The sequence below is a fragment of the Balaenoptera physalus genome (genome assembly GCF_965194825.1).
Source record: "Balaenoptera physalus genome assembly, chromosome: 1".
NCBI classification, from domain to species: domain Eukaryota; kingdom Metazoa; phylum Chordata; class Mammalia; order Artiodactyla; family Balaenopteridae; genus Balaenoptera; species Balaenoptera physalus.
The window spans coordinates 43,529,582-43,547,234 of NC_138882.1; the positions used below are offsets into that span (position 1 = coordinate 43,529,582).

At 42.5% G+C, this 17,653-nt stretch overlaps 1 protein-coding gene across 5 annotated transcripts in view; it reads right to left on the bottom strand.

Annotated features, from left to right (window-relative positions):
• Positions 1 to 17,653, bottom strand: part of PTPN14 (protein tyrosine phosphatase non-receptor type 14) — a 168,910-nt gene that overhangs the window by 95,017 nt on the left and 56,240 nt on the right. For 3 of the 5 annotated variants that reach the window (XM_082471428.1, XM_082471427.1, XM_082471431.1), the window contains one exon: positions 7,840 to 8,167. In XM_082471428.1, coding sequence (XP_082327554.1) covers positions 7,840 to 8,013 — 174 coding nt within the window. In that variant the 5' untranslated portion in view covers positions 8,014 to 8,167. Of the gene's footprint in view, positions 1 to 7,839; positions 8,168 to 9,679; positions 11,234 to 11,264; positions 13,779 to 17,653 lie in introns of those variants that run through there. The other 2 variants (XM_082471429.1, XM_082471430.1) reach the window with 2 other exon arrangements.

The following is a 17,653-nucleotide window of genomic DNA, read 5'->3' on the forward strand; positions in this document are numbered from 1 at the left end:
ATAGAAATGTCCTTAATGTAGGTTAGCTTTACTTTGATGAAAGGAAATGCATGTTAAGATTCTGTATCTTTGTAAGCTCTAGCCATTATGAAAAGAGCAAAATGTGAGACATTTCTACCATAACTGATAGCTCTGGATAAATCAGCTTTCAGTACAGATGAAAATATAAATTTGCAAAAGAAAAGGGGAATAACTTAGAGGATAATCACCAACGCTATGAAATGGTTATGGATTTTTTTTTAGGCTCCTTTAAAAACCAGGGCTCTTAGTTTAGCCTTAGAAGAGGCCCAAGAGTTATCAAATTTATTCTTCCCCAAAGTGCTGGATTTCCTAATAAAACAACAGTTCTCTACCTTGAATAGAATATAGCCATGAAGAGTATTCTCACGTATCTGTGTTAAATTATTTATCCCTCCTCCATTTATTATTTTTTAATTAAAAGTAGAGTCACGATTATCCCTAAAGGAAATAATTCTAGCATATTTTTACATTTTGTTGGAATTCTTTATATTCCTTATTACTATGAACATGGCCTCTTTGCTTTTCTTAGAACAGCAGCGTTTAGTAGAAATATAAAGTGAGCCAGATATTTTTTTAAATGTGTACCTGAATTTTTAAAAATTATTATGCTAACACTACTTTGTTTTATTTATTTATTTATTTACTTACTTACTTACTTACTTATTATTTTGACTGTGCCGGGTCTTTGTTGTGGCACGTGGGATCTTCACTGCGGCATGCATGCAGACTTCTTAGTTGCAGCCTGCGGACTCAGTTGCGGCATGTAGGCTTCTTAGTTGCGGCCTGCAGACTCTTAGTTGCGGCATGCAAACTCTTAGTTGTGGCATACACACGGGATCTAGTTCCCTGACCAGGGGCTGAACCTGGGCCCCCTGCATTGGGAACACGGAGTCTTACCCACTGGACCACCAGGGAAGTCCCTGAGCCACATATTTAAAATTTTCTAGTAGCTACATTTAAAAAGTACAAAGAAGTAAAATTAATTTTAATAAATTTTATTTAAAGAAGTAAAATTAACTTTAATAAATTTTACTTAAAATGGTATAGGGACTTTCCTGGTGGCACAGTGGTTAAGAATCCACCTGCCAATGCAGGGGATACGGGTTCAGGCCCTGGTCTGGGAAGATCCCACATGCCGCGGAGCAACTCAGCCCATGTGCCACAACTACTGAGCCTGCACCCTAGAGCTCCCGAGCCACAACTACTGAGCCCACGTGCCACAACTACTGAAGCCCACATGCCTAGAGCCCATGCTCCGCAACAAGAGAAGCCACTGCAATGAGAAGCCTGCGCACTGCAAGGAAGAATAGCCCCCACTCTCCGCAACTAGAGAAAGCCCGCCTGCAGCAACAAAGGCCCAATGCAGCCAAAAATAAATAAATTAAAAAATAAAATAAAATGGTATATTCAAAATATTATGCTTCCAACATGTAACTATTATAAAAATGACTAATGAGATATTTTAACTTTTTTTCATACTAGGTCTTCAAAATCCACTGTATATGTTACACTTACTGCACATCTCAGTTCAAGCTAGCCACACTTCAAGCGCTCAATAGCCACATGTAGCCAATGGCTATCCTACTGGGCAGTGCAATCTGAAATTAATAACTGTTCAAGGAACTGAAAGATTTTGGCTCAGTGGAAGATCATAGTTTCTAATGATCAAAGCCATCTAAAAATGGAATGAGCAGACTTACAAAAGGGTGAGAGCCCAGACTCTGGAGGGACTGTAGGGGGTCTAGACAGCCTGAGTGGTGTCTTTTTTTTTTTTTTAAACTTTTTATTTTATATTGGAGTATAGTTCATTAACAATGTTGTGTTGATTTCCGGTGTACAGCAAAGTGATTCAGGTATACATATACATGTTATCTATTCTTTTTCAAATTCTTTTCCCATTTAGGTTGTTACATATTATTGAGCTGTGCTATACAGTAGGTCCTTGTTGGTTACCCATTTTAAATGTAGCAGTGTGTATATGTCAATCCCAAACTCCCTAACTATCCCTTCCCCCCGACCCTTCCCCCCCAAACCCATAACCATAAGTTCTGTTCTCTAAGTCTGTGAGTTTGTTTCTGTTTTGTAAACAAGTTCATTTGTATCTTTTTTTTTTTTTTTTTTTTAATTTTTGGCTGCATTGAGGTCTTCGTTGCTGTGCACGGGCTTTCTCTAGTTGCAGCAAGCAGAGGCCACTCTTCGTTGCAGTGCGCAGGCTTCTCATTGTGGTGGCTTCTCTTGTTGTGGAGCACGGGCTCTAGGTGAGCAAGTTCAGTAGTTGTGACTCATGGGCTCTAGAGCGCAGGCTCAGTAGTTGTGGTGCACAGGCTTAGTTGCTCCACGGCATGTGGGATCTTCCTGGAGCAGGGCTCAAACCCGTGTCCCCTGCATTGGCAGGCAGATTCTTAACTGCTGCACCACCAGGGAAGTCCCTGTATCATTTCTTTTCAGAGTCCGCATATAACATACTATATTTCTCTTTCTCTGTCTGACCTGAGTAGTGTTTTGCAGAGGAGACCGCCATATTAAGTGCTTCCTATGTGCCCAGCACTAATCCTCCCAACAACTTATGGAGGCTGCTACTATTACCATCTTCATCCACAGATGAGAAAACAGAGGCACGAGGTGGTTAAGTAACTATTCAAGATCACACAGCAAATCAGTGGCAGAGCCAGGATTCAAACTCGGACAGTTTGGTCCGAACTCTCATTCCTAGCCACTAAACTCTGCTGTTTCTCCATGTATTTATTTTTCAAAAATAAGAAATAGTCATAAGGCAACATTGTTTTAGCTATTTCTCTCTTAATCTAGGGCAATGATTTTTCAAGCCATGTTGGGGCATGTGTGGGAAGGGCACAAGGAGATGGGGTTCCAGATACCCTATCCATCCCTCAGCAAACAGAGCAGCTCCATTTTACATATTGAAGTCCCACCTAAGATTTCATTTGGAGATGAGGAAATCCATTGATCCAAACATATTGTAACTATATTGTCAGAATTCTAACTTTCTGAGCCTCCTGTATCTCCCGCGTCTCTTCCTTTAAATAGAGTTCCCAGCCAGAAACTCATACCTAATTTTTTTTCTGAACTTATTTAAAACAATTAAAAAATTTTTCTTCTTAAGGGGTTCACGTTATTTCCTCTTGCCAGGTTATTGTTATGTCCACCTAATTAGCATCTCTGTTCCTCCTGTCACCCAATCCCCATCGTTTTTCGGCTATTTGGTTCTTTTCTTAAAACACAAGGTGATCATGTCATGCTTCACCTTGAAATCTTTTTATGGCTTTCCATCTCCAGGCAGTGTTTTATTCCCCAAATGATTCAAAGAGTATTTACTAGAAGGCTAAATTAATTGTGAAACACTGAGCTTAACACATTTATTTTTTTAACTGCAGAACTTATGAGACTGTTTCCCAAAGCATCTTACCACAGCCCCTTTTTCTGCCACTACACATCCCTGGGAATTAGAACGGTGGAGTCAGTCTACCTGAATCTGAGCCAGCCCAGTGACTACACTGTGGTCTCCCCATCCATAAAATGGGGACAGCAAGAGTAGCCACCTGACAGACTTGTTAGAAGAATTAAATGAGTTGATTTATGAAAGGCGCTCAGCACAACATGTGGTACATTAAAAGGTGGTGATTATTTTAATTATTTTTGTGACACATTTTAGAAACAATGTTCTACTGGATCTAGTTAAAACTCCTTAGCCAAGTACATCAAACCCTTCAAAAGCAAACTCCACCTACCTACCCACACTCCTATCCTCCCCTCCATGACCCCTACACACACACAAACACACACACACACACACACACACAGATCTGTGCAAGCTGCACTCTGCCCTTCCCTGAAAATTCCATGTTCTTTCCTGTTTCTGTACCTCGGCACAGGCTGTTCTCTTTGTTTTGTTTCTTGTTTTTCCTATTCTCCCAACTCCAGGGTTTCTGGGAGCAGGGACCCTGTCATATTCTGCTTCCCCAGGGGATGATTGTGTTTGCTGACTAAGCCCGGCCTGGGCACTCTGGATGCCATATGAAATGGCAGCACAGTTGTGCATTCAAAACCAAATTTGACCCTGAAAACGTTTAGCGTATCAGTTCAGGAATTTCTGAGCACGAGCCCCCGGTTCCCTTAGCTTGGCCTGGCAACAAACCTTTCTCTGCTCCAAACTCAGACGTTTCGGTTTGTTTGGCCTCACTGCGCATCGAGCACATGAACCTGCATTCAGTAACAGGAGGATGAAGTCATACAGGACACGGTCAAATACTAGCAGAGAGTCAACTGAGACCTTTGGTGACCCAGGGTGACTCAGGAGGACATTTCATTTTGTTGGAAGAGGAATATGTGTTTAACACTGAAACATGTATACTTTTCAATTAATGTCTGAGTATAATATTTGTTTAAGAAATCAGTTTATTACATTAAAAAAAAGAGTTTACTGTATGGACACACGTCATTATACGTTTGTCAAAATCCACAAGATGTACACCACCAAGAGTGAACCCTAACCTACACTATGGACTTTGAGCATGTGATGTGTTAATGTGGGTTCATTGACTGTACAGATGGACCACTCTGGTGCGGGGTGTCAACAGTGGGGGAGACTGGGGGGGAGGGGACAGGAGGTATAAGGGACTCTCTGTGCTTTCCACTCAATTTTGCTATAAACCTAAAACGGCCTTAAAAAATACAATCTTTTTTTTTTTTTTTTTTTGGCCACACCATGCAGCTTATGGGATCTTAGTTCCCCACCAGGGATGGAGCCTGTGTCCTGCAATGGAAGCATGAAGTCCTAAGCACTGGACTGCCAGGGAATTCCCTACCATCTATTTTTAAGTTATCTAATAAAACACAAATTGTAATTAACGTAGATCAAAAATTAAATCAAAATTAATTTTCCTTTCCTAATATAAATCTACGGTCAAGTTTAGGGTACATCTAAACTACAGAAAACGTCTAATGGCAAAGCCAAATATTCACCACACTCTACTTTCCAAAACTTCATAAAGACTAAACAATTCATTGTATTTTAGATGAATTTTTTTCTTTCTTCTCTAAAGCACCATCAGCCCTATTTGAAAAATGACCCACATACAAAGTCAAGTGAGTGTGGCAGACCCTGTGTTCACACCCTCCCCTCTGCTCTTGGGTCGAGCATGCATTCCTCCCTGAGGTGTGTCTGGGCAAATGAAGAACAAAGTATTACATTGCTCTATCTCATCCTTCAGTTCAGGAGGACTTTCTATAGGACTGTTTCACAAAAGGCCAATACCTTCCATGTGATCTGTCACAGAATGAAAGCATAAAACCAAGAAAGAAAGTGATTTGTTCTAACATGGATGCACCTGTTTAGAGCATGTCAAAATAAAGCCAACATTAAACGCAAACCCCATCTTAGCGTGAGAAGATCAATCACCCTGCAACACACACTTGGCAGTAGAATCTGGACTTCACTGCTTTGTCCTTTGTGACGACCCAGTTGTGGGATAATCCAGGGTTGACCTCTGCCCTCTCACTGAGAGAAACAATACTCTGCTGAACGTTAATTATTATTATCATACACATCTCCAGACACCCCTCACTTTGCACCTTACACTCTGGCTTTACCTGGTGATTCACAGAGATGCCTCGTCAGCCCCCCAGAATGGTGCCTGATCCATGGACATCCATGGATCTTCAAAAATCCAGTTCCCCATGCCCAGAACGACCTGCCTTCTTTTCCACCTACTGAACTCCTGGGCATCCTTCAAGTCCCTGTTCAAAATGCGAGGGCTCTGTTCATATTTCACTGAGGCTTCCTCTCCCCTAGCTAGGGCTGCGGTGTTCAGTGCAGCAAGGCTGTGCACTGCAGAGCTCTAAGGAGAGCCACTGCCTTTCAGGCCAGCCCCTGCATTGCATTTAGTGTGGATCACGTTCAATCTTAGCTGGTTTTCACATGCTGGATTCCTCTACTAGTCTGTGCATATCTCGAAGGAAAAATTACAACTTATTTATCTTAGTTTCACCAAGTCCCAAAACAGTGTCTGGAACATTGCAGTTGTTCAGTACTTTCTTTAATGAAAAAATGTTTTTCAAAACTCTCATATTGGAACAATTATACATTATTAGACACAGCCCTATGCATTTGCCATACTATATCTCTCCTAATATTTACAACAGCCCTGTAAGGTAAGTGAGGTGAGTATCACTATTCCCATGTTATTGCTGAGAAAACTGATTTCCAGAGAAGTTCAATAACTTTTCCAAGGTTACCTCGTAAGTGATAGAACCATAACTTGAACTCAAGTTCAAGACTCCAAAGCCTGCACTTACAACTACTTAACCACATACTATACTGCTTCTAATGCATGCAAAGAATACTTAGTTATTCTCATTTAAGTTACTGGGAATATTCAAAAGTAAAACCACTGCATATATTTTCTAATGATCTATAATGAAAATTTTTATGAGAATTTAGACCAGCCTCTTGGCCAACTGACGACAGCATTAAGGTTTTTCCTTTATGCCGATACACACGCATATGTTTAAATATGTGCACCCTAATGTGCTATCAAGAAGCAAAAAAGAGCCAACTATCAACCAGCAAGGTCAGAACATTTCACATGTTTATTGTGTCAGCTACCGAGCTACATATACCTGTTGGGCAGGACAATCTCCTCCACAGGAAGATAAATGTCAAAGGAAGGCCTGAACACTGAAACCAAAGTATAAACACGAAGACCAGTAGGAAACAGAAGTGCTCAGGTGAAACAGTCCCCCAGAGGATAAGAGACAGCCTGTGGGAGATGCCAAGCGGAGAGGAAGACCTTCCTTGACCCTGACTCCTTTGTGCAAATGCAAAGAGGGTGGATCCTGAGAGGTGAGCAAAGAGATCAAACATGATCGCTTTCAACAGGGACCGCTCCCCTCTTCTGCCTCACCCTGAGAACTGGGCAATGGTGTCACAGGGCCCAGGACAATCACAGAGCTCCTCCTTGCCCTCGGGAAGGCTTGACTCTCAGGGGTCTGCCGTCATTTCAGCACTGGCAACCTTTCAACCACACCCCCTTACCTACCAGCCCATATGCCACATGCGATATGCTCCCAAGACACAAATGCTTGAGGGGGTTTCTCTCAAAAGTCCCTTGTCCTAAATGTCTGTAAGACTGAAAAAAAAAAAAAAGCAGGGCTTGCTGGTTACAAAGGGCACATTGCTCTAAGACTCTCTTCTAAAGAGAGATAACGTGACTGTCTTAATGGTGAACCCTGGGTTTGCTTAAAGCCCAAAGAAAACAAGGTCATGAGGAATCTTAAAAGGAACAAAACCCCCATTTTACAAGCTCCCTCAAAAAAAGCCTCGCTGGTCATGCTCACTTTAAATGCTCTTTCTTTTTTTTTCCTCTTTTCCCTCTTTGAAGAGGAAAATATGGAAACAAACAAACAAACAAAAAAGCAGCTGCATCCACCCCTTATGTGGTTTTCTCCTTGATATGCAGCCGGAATGCCAAAACCCCAGCTACCCACTTGACTGTTTTAAAGAGAGTAAATGGCTTTGGGGAGGAGAGTCTCATTACAACCTCCTCATGGGCTGAAAGCAAAGGGGAGCTGCCACCCCCAGCCCGTGCCCCATGCAAACTCTAGGGGGTGTCCCTGCTTCTCACAACATCAGAGCAGGTCTCTGCATCCACTGAAAGGTGTTAAGATCTAGGCCGTGCTAAGAATAACAGGATGCTTCGAAACCAGGCTGAGGCTGAAAAGCCTGGCAGGTGCCAAGAGAAGGCGGCTGGTCCCTGGGGTTGAGCTCTGGCGCATATCCACCCGCCACGCTTGCACGCTTACCTCCCGCAGCTCCAGCCTCTGGGCCACCGCCTCCAGGCACTCCTGCCCCGTGCTCTCCACAGACAGCGTGCACTCGATAACGTTGCTGTCCAACAGGCGGATGCGGGTGACAAAGCAGTTCTTGCTCAGGACGTTGTAACGCCGGGTCCGGCGGAGCTTCAGGCCGAAAGGCATGGCTCTGTGGCCCTCGGATGCTGCCCTCCTGTCCTGACGCCCACGCCCTTGAGATGGCCTTAGCAGCTTTGTGACTGGGCGATGACACTAGCACCCGTGCTCCTCCAGGTGCGGAAAAAGGCGTCCATGCCCGGCGTGGCGCTCTGGAGGGTCGCTGCAAACAGAAAAGCAGCAGCAAGGTCATCAGCTGGAAGGGAAGCTCCAGGCGGCACATATTCCACACACACAAGCACATGCCCCTGATAGATGAATGTCCAGATTCAAGAGCCAGCAGACTCTGTTGCTCCCAAGCGCCTTGGTCTAACCCGTGCACTTGACCTTACCTTACAAGGGTGATATGATAAGATCCACTTTATGGCTAGAGTAACTGACGTTCAGAGAGATTAAAAGAACTCATCTAAGAATGCACACGGCAAAGCCAGAATTCACACCAGCGTCTATGCGACTTCGATTCACATGCTTTTTTTCATCGTACAAGCCTGTCTGCTCAAGAAAGCAGGAGTAGAATTTGAACTTTTTTTTTTTTTAACTTCTAAATATATTATCTCATTTCAGCCTCATTAACAACCCTCTGGGTGTCGATTGTACGATCCCTATTCTAGAGATGAAAAAAGTGGGGTTCAGTGATTTAATCAACTCCCTGATCCTGAACTTAAAATCTTATCTTATTCCTCACTCTTTGCAACACTGCCTCTTTACTTCCATTAACATTATTTCCGTTTATTTTAATATTTATACTTATTTTCTTATTTACTTTATCTTCTTATTTACTTTATTACTGGATGATAGAAAATGGAGTGAATATGCATTTATAATTATAAATTAGTAATTAATGACTAACTACTCAGCAACTTTCTTTTTTCAAAAAAAATTAATACATGAATTTTTTTAATGCACTTAAAATCACAACTCTATCCTTTTTTCACCAGATATTTAGACAGATGTGGGGAACCACCCTACCATCATTCTGCTCCTTTACAGAATTCTTGATGCAAAAGCCCGTCACCAAATTACAGATAATTTAACTTACTAATAACGAGATTTACTGACACCTGGACGTCCCACCAAATGGTAGCGATGACATTATTGCCATGGACAACACGAGAACAAAACAACAACAGTAGAAGCGGCTTTACCATTCCGCCCCGTGCCAGCAAGTCTCTCACTGGGAGGCTCGTTAAACTTATCTTCCAAAGCCAGAAATGTCCACACGGCCTCTCTGTTCAACTTTCTGTTCTCCATGAAGCGCAAAGGACTATCTCTTGCTCATATGATTGTTCTGTTAATTTGATTCCCTAAGTCAGGCAGCCTTTATGCCCTTTATCCACAGAATTGCCTCTGAGCCCCCTGACACTTGGATAGACAAACAGGAATAATTACTTGTAGGAATTCTTGCATTAATAAGTAAAATGGCTTCAATATTTAGAAATCACTCCTTGTCAGTACCCCAGGCCTCACAGAGGTTGTCAGGACACAACCCTACAATACAGTAAAGCACACTCCTGAGACTCTCTCAGCCAGTCTTTGATGCCTGCCCTCGGCACATTCCTTAGCGTGACAGGTTCGTGTTTTATGATGGCTTAAAATACATATGCTAGAGACTTGGGCTTGGTAAAATAGATTAACATTTCTAAATCACTTTATGTTGGCAGAGAATCATGTTTACCTGCAAGGTAGGCCAACCTGATGATCTCCTGGTATCTGCAGAAAAAAATATGGAGGGACCCACCCAGAAAAGAAAAATTTAAAAAAGAGTATCAGAATTGAAATACAGAGTCCTTAAGATTTTACTACTCCCACATTCCATCAACTTGCTAAAACACAGGGCAGAAGACACCAAGATTCAACTCCTATATTAGCTAGAGAGCCTCAAAGAGAGAAAAATATTTGCTCTGTGGGCACAAGTCACATTTCTCATCCTGGGCCGGGCACTTTACATTTGGGTGTGTCTCGCCTTGAACACCTAGGAAGGAATGTGGCTGGCTTGGTGCACTTTTATCCCAGGCACTACTAAACACAATCTCAGCTACACATTTGACAGGACACAATCCACAACGCAGTTAGTGAGATAAAAAGTAAACCGCCCAACAATGTGTACAGATGATCAGTTTTTATAATAAATAAATAAATGGGAAAAAAATATAAGTTCACCAAAATGACTGTTATCTCAGGGCTACATGGTGATGGTATCAAACGGAACTCTTATTTTATATTTCATATATAGTCATCCCTCTGTATCCGCAGGGGATTGGTTCCAGGATCCCAGCAGATACCAAAATTCGAGGATGCTCAAATCTCTTATATAAAATGGCATAGTGTTTGCAAAGAACCTATCTCGTATACTTTAATTCATCTCTAGGTTACTTATAATACCTAATACAATGTAAATGCTATGTAAGTAGTTGGCCAGCTTGGCAAATTCAAGTTTTGCTTTTTGGAACTTTCTGGAATTTTGTTTTAAAAAATATTTTCAGTCCAAGTTTGGTTGAATCCGCAGATGCAGAACCTGTGGATACGAAGGGCCAACTGTATTTCTGAATTGTTCTAACATTTTACAGCTGCCTTATTTTTGTAAATAAAGATTCTTTTAAAATATATTAGCTACAGAAAATGATATATATCAGGTGCAACATCTGACAATCTGGCAACACATCTCCTAGAAAATACCTGTTTTCGGTTTAAAGAACTTTTAAAATCTTCAATTTGCAAGACACTTGCCAGGTAAAGTGTCAACAAAAAGGTTATAAAGAAAACTGGTCTGGTCCCTCTAAAACTCAGTGTCCCGAAACAAGAGCTGAACAGAAGGGATTGGAGGCAGGTTGGTCTAGAGTAAGAGAAATTCCGGAGTTATAAAAGCAAAATACAATGTGTGAGCCTTAAGCAAACCCAGGTTGGAAAAAAAATAGTTATCAAACACATGAGACCATTAGGGAAATCTGAAATAGAGAGTAGAAATGAGAGGATACGAACATATGATGGTTAATTTTCTTCTGTTTTTAATAGTGGAATTGTGGTTACGTAGGAGAACGGCTTTAGGAGATGCCAGTGGATATATTTAGGGGTAAAAAGACACTCACGTGACGAGAGGAGGGAGAACTGCAATTGAGCTGAGCGGTTCTCTCTAAGAGCCAAAGTTTAATCTCAGGGAACAGAACATTCACAAACCTTGGTGTGAGAACTGGATTCACACAGAGGGGCCTGGAGCGAGTGCTCAGCTACTAATCCTCAGTTTACTCATCTGGAAAGAGAACCTCAGCCTCAGTCTACTCATCTGTAAAGAGAACCCCTACCCCAAGTTTGTGAGGAGTCAATGAGAAAATGTTTCCGGGGTGCGCTCAGTAAATGTGGGCGCGTTCCCTTCCTATGCCCCTCACAGCGAGCTGGGTTTGCTCAAAGGATAGCAGAGCAGGTGTGAAAAGGACTTGAGTACCTTGCCACCTACTGTGGACAAAGCCTTTTAAAAAGAAAAAAGGTAAAACAAAGAATATAGAGTTTAACGTGAAGCAATGACAATTCCACGGGGAAACTTGACCAAATGTAAAAGGAACCATGGACTCTCCCAGAACTGCTACCTTGTCATTCCCCCAACTGACATCTGGAGCAGAAAGGAACTGGTCATTCGACGAAATGTCCCATTACGAGCCCATTCTCAGTGGGTTAGAAGACTGTAGCCTTCTCCTTAATCCCTTATTTCAGTCAATAACATGTGTATAGTGTCTGGTGTCAGCAACTGGCTTTTTGGGGTTTGGTTTTTTTTTTTTGGTAGAAGATCGATTCTAAACTGCCTTTGGGGGACTTCCCTGGAGGTCCAGTGGTTAAGATTCCACGCTCCCAATGCAGGGGGCCTGGGTTCAATCCCTGGTCAGGGAACTAAGAGCCCGCATGCCGCAACTAAAGATCCCACATGCTGCAACTAAGACCCAGTGCAGCCAAATAAATACATTAATTAAAAATAAATAAATAAATAAACTGCCTTTGGTCCTATAATCCACTAGGCTGTGTCTCTACAGCTGCTAGCGTATCCCAGTCTCTCTCACACTGAAGAATCGCCCATAGGTGTCTTGGTTCCCAATTAGAATCCTGAAGGGAAAGATCTGTATCAGATTCTCTGTCAGATTCAGCTCTGTGTTCTCCTGTGACCCTAAAGTGGAGCTTTGTACATGGCAGGAAAGCTAAATGAATATTTGTTGTTACAATGAAAGAAAGAATGAATCCTAAAAAATAGCTGAGATTTTGAAACCAAGGTAGGACAGGGACCTCCAGGTGACCCCAGTGAAACTTGAGGAATCTGAAGCCTCAGATAGGACTGCCTTGGGGGCGCTTAAGAGAGGCTTAAAACTGTGGAGAAATGGGATGAGAAGTTATTCAGCTCACTGGTGCTTTTTGGGGAAAAAATTTTATCCAGATTTTGAAAAGAACATTCCCACCACCCAAGTTTCCCTTCTCCAGCCCTTAATGTGCCTTGTCCGGGGGGTGGTCTCTAAGACTAGAGAAATGCCATATCCCCTGGAAGTTCTGTGCGAAAACTACAATGGAACTACCGATTGGATAGTATTCTAGTGTGCCCATGACTGCCGAAAGCAATTTGTTGGGATATTTGCTGGGTAAACACCACACTTAAAGGCCTTTTGTGGAATAGGCAACAGTGAGAGAGAACATACAGAAAGCTTCAAAGTCACTTCTAAAACCCTCTCCTGACTAGCCCATCAGATTCCCCAAACCTCTAATATGTATATATCCATCTTTGACTATCAGCTGTGAACTTCCAGTAACTTGTACTCTTCTTTTTCCTAAACATATCAACGAAAACCCTGTAAGTTGAAAACACAAAGCAAAGACAGCTTTCTCATAATACAGAAAAAATTGTTTGGCTGATTTAATAAATCTTTAAATAAGCTGGGTTAAAAGTAGAGAGATCTTTCATAACGTCAACCAAATACAGCTTAACCTTCTTTATTGATTTACCTGTACAGTCTTTAGAAAAATGAAAGACAGAAATTAAAACCCAAATCTTCAAGATGGTCATCACACTTTCTCTTGATTTCCCATGCTATATTACATATACTTGCCTTTTTTTTTTTTCTCCTAAATGTACGTGCTGAAATCACTAGCAGAAGCTAACTGCTGTTCAGCTGCATTCTTTATTTACCAACAGCCTCTGGAATTTTTCCAGTATTCCATATTATTACAACTCCCAAGCTCACCTCACAGAACTATGTAACCCTGGTCTGGGCGTGAGAAAGGAAAAATTGATGTAACTAGCCTATCCTGTGTATAAACCTGCATAAGGCACAGCTTGGTTTTGAAAAATACTATGTCATTTTCCTAAGGAGAGTTTTAAGAAAGGATAGGGTGAGAGGGGATGAAAATGTCTTCTCTGATTCCCCCTTTAAAGAATAACAGACAGGAAGTTCATTTTGTCCGGTGAAAAATCAGACTATTAGTTTCTACTATAAATTTGATATATACCCATATATCAAATTACTTTTAGCCAAGTAAAAGTTTTGTGCAAGGTCTAAAACACAAATCTCTAACTTTTAGTTGCTAAATAACTACAACAACAAAAACAGAATGGTCACCTTTTAAAATCCCTTCATTTCTCTCCTACTAACTCACTCTCAAACGTTCAGCGGTGAGATGGAGAAAAATGTGTCCCAAAACACATTTTCCAACATTCCCACGCACTAACGATGTGGTTGACCTTTCAAGCCTTTCTTAAGCTGTATTTAAGGTGAGAAGAAAGATTCCTGCTATAGGACCCCATCACAGGGATACCTCACCTACACGAAAAGTAGCTACACAGCAACATCTATGTAGAATATCACTGAAAATCAGGAAATGGAGCCAAAACAGCCTTTGAGCATTCATATATCACAAAGCCCTTAAGTCCAACAACATACACTTTTGCTTGGGGAAACAAAAAACACCCTCATAGTTCATTCACTGTAATTTTACATACCTTGCTTCTTAGCCCTTAGCAGATTTTAGAAAAGGAAAAGCACCTTGACAGGGCACAAAAGTGGCAATGAGAGAGGTGACAGGTAAACTGTAAAAATAAGCCCTCCACAGAATGGAAAGCTGTATGGAAAACACCCTGTAGTAAATGGGAGCGATTAAATAACATCCAGCGGACTCCAGTTAAGAAGGCAGAAAATGAATATATTTTTAAACAGTCCCATTCATGATGGTTAAGAATAACAAGAAAAAAAAATGGTTCTTGAGAGGTAAAGCTTCCATTACCTGGAATCACTTTTTTCCCTAAGCAAGTGGTTCCCTATCTTTTATTCCCGCTCTAACACTCAGAAGCAAACCGGTTTCAAGAACTGGTTCCAAGAACTGCCATTTTTAACTGGGGGAGAGGGAAGGGAGGGGGACAGAGGAGGGGAGGGAGGAGAAAAGGGAGAGAAGAGGGGAATGGAGGGAGGGGAAGAGGCCTGCAGAAGGCAACTCTGGGAAAACAAGGAGTTGAAAAAGCCCCCCAGGTAAATGTTTCAAAAAATCATTTCCCCACCCCCTGCTTTCTGAGGTTTCTAGAGAGACATGATCTTCCACAAGAAGGACCTTAAAATGTGAAATTTTCCATTTTTCACGTTACTGAAAACTTTAAGGCATTGAAAGTACATCTTGAATATAAAATAAAATAATATGTCATCAGGATTTGCTTAAAAGGAACGGGGTGGGGGAACTGTGCACGCAGTGATGGAGGGGGTTTGGTTACAGATGAAGCAGTACGGGCTATGAGTTGACAGCTGTTGAGGGTGGGAGCCAGGTATGTCAGGGCTCATACCACTCTCTACAGTTTTGTGTGTGCTTGAAATTTTCCGTATTAAAAAGCTGGCAGGTTTTTTTTGTTGTTTGGTTGGGGGTTTTTTGTTTGTTTTTTTAATAAAGAAGTATTTCTTAAATGGTACTTTGTAAAGTAACCTGGTATAACAGATAACAGTGCCCACTTTGCAGAGGTGTTTTACAGAAAAAAGGGGTCAGATTTTTCCCTCTACCCTAAACCCCTCTTGCCCTTCCAAAATAAAACTTGTATTTAACTAGATCAAATTGACAGTAGGAGTTTTTCATTTCATTTTTAGAAGATGACAGGAAAAGTTCTTTTTGTAGGTAAAGTGACAAGTTGGATAAAATACAGAGAACAATCAACCAGACCTAAGAGAAGGGATTCTTCTCTGTCCAACTTGCATAATCACCTGTATCAAAATACCTGACTCGGGCTTACTCCTCAAATGAGCTTTCTCTGTTTATTCATGCCAGGAATGCTTTGTCCTAAGAGACTCCACCCTTCTTTGGGAGACCGTTGAATCTGCAACTCTCAATTCCAGTTCTTTCTTCTGTCAGTGTCTACACCCAAGGTGATGTGTGTCCCGGAATGTCAGAGCTAATCACAGCCAGGAACCAGAATAGGAGACTCCTGCATGTGTCAGAACCCCATGAAGGCAACGAGGGGCACCTCCATGTTTAAAGGAGATATACGATGCCGGGGTACCCTGTTGAGCTTTACCTCCAAAAGCCCTATGAGATGGCTGTTCGTAATACCCCATTTCACAGACTAGGGCATCGAGGCTGGAGAGGTTAAGAACTTGCCCATGAACTTGCTAGGTACTAATGACACTATCTGAGCCACCACGTTCTTATTCAATGAACCATTCTAATAATATCCGGAAAGTGGGTTGGAAACCATGACCCGGTGATATAAAAATAACAATGACAAAAGCAAGCCACCACATTCTATAAGGAAGACTGCGACATGCCATCTGCAGTCTGCCTCTGCTCACCCACAGTGGACTTGACTCAGCTACGGTGTCGATGGATCCTGAGGCAGGTGACCTATTTTCCGCCCTAGGATGCCATATCCAGAGGGCATGGCAGAAGAATCAGGGTCCCGTTCAGGTCACACCACCGCCACCCCCAATGCCTCTTACCTAGACGGCTTTCCTGCTACAGTCCTGGTCTGTGGTCTGTGCCGCCCACTGTGGGTAATCCTAGCAGGTCACACACAACCTCTTCAAAAACCAATTTCAGAAACAATCTCAAGAGCAGCCCGGAGAGGTTTTCCAGCCGGGTCAAAGGACTCACTTGTCAAAACAAAAGAAACTGGCTGAAGGTAAACACACCTTCAACTTGCTTCACCCTCCTCTGGGATTTGCGCCCTGAAGGCACAAAGCCCATGAAGAGAGGGGCTCTTCGTGAGAGGCTGCTGCAAGTGACGTCCCTCGGCCAAGTTTCCACACCTCCCTTTCCTCCGCTTCCTTCCTGCCTTGAGTTCCCTCGACTTCCCTCACAAGTCCAGGGCTTTCGGATGGGCGGACTCATCTGTGTCACTTCCTCTCCAAACATGAGCAGCGGCCAAAGCATCTCTGCCAATTCTCTCCCCCTGGGTCTGCGCATCCAGTGCCCGGCTTCCCTGGGTGCATTGCCTTGTTCCTGGGTTTCCCCAGCCCCACCAGTGAGCCTCTCCCCGATGTGGAGTAATTTCCACGCACAAGCCATTCATAAGCTCTATCACCATGGCTCAGCTGCCTCACTTTCTGCATTCATAACATGGGGGTGATAAGAGTCCCCCTGCAACACACAGAGCTGTTGGAGGACTTATAGGAGTTATTACTATATAGGGTGCTGGTCCAGAGCCTGGCATGTGGTCGGCACTATGTATGTTTACTCTCACTGCCCTTATTATTGTTGCTATTTCACTAAATATTGCAGAAGCCCAAGGAAACCCGAAGTACCTGCTAAGTCCCAGAAGAGAAAAAAATCTGCTTTCCAACAAGCCAATAGTTATAGAATGTGTAAAGTTAAGGCTATTCATCATAAGGAGACAGACCATGAATGAAAAGCAACTACAGGTCCCACCGATTGGGAACCATGACAGGGTGCCTAGTGGGTTTCAGATATGTGACCACTCCAGTGAGTCAAGAATACAACCAAGTGGGTTCTAAAGTGTTATAATGCAATCACTTCTCCAGAGCCAAGATGCTGAATCGGGGGGGAGAAAGAATGAAAACAGGTATGAACTAGTGTCAGCTGTTCAAGAGTTGCATAATCCCAACTGATGTAACCAAATGTTAATTACTAATGGGAGAAAACAAAGCTTCTAAATAGATGGTCATGCGACACGTACGTCCCTTCATGTAAGAGGACTACGTACACACATGCACGGCAAACCCATCCTAACTGTCCTCTCTTCTCTTTGTCCCCTACCTGGTAGGTAGACACATACACACACCTTAAGTGGGTACTTGGTAAAACTTATGTTGTACTAAGTAGCTCTCAGTAACAGTACAAAGAAAAGGCACCTGTCTACCTCTAGCAGAGTAACTTCACTGTTGTAAAAACAATTTGTTCTCATCCTACGATTCCTGTTACCATCAGTGACCTCAAACCTGAAGATCTGCTCAGCTGCCTGCATCTCGCGGAGCAAGTCTGGGCCTCAGGAGACAAGACACTGTCCGTCTTGTCTCTCCCCTTGCATGGGGGACGTCTGTGCCCTGTGGGATGTGAGCCTGGTAAGGACCAGGAGGGCAAATGTCAAGTGCTTCAGTTCTCAAGTGGGACGTTTAGCTCTTAAAAACTGAAAAGCTTACACATGTACACTTTCTAACAAATTCATGTCTAATAAATGCAGCAAAGACTATAC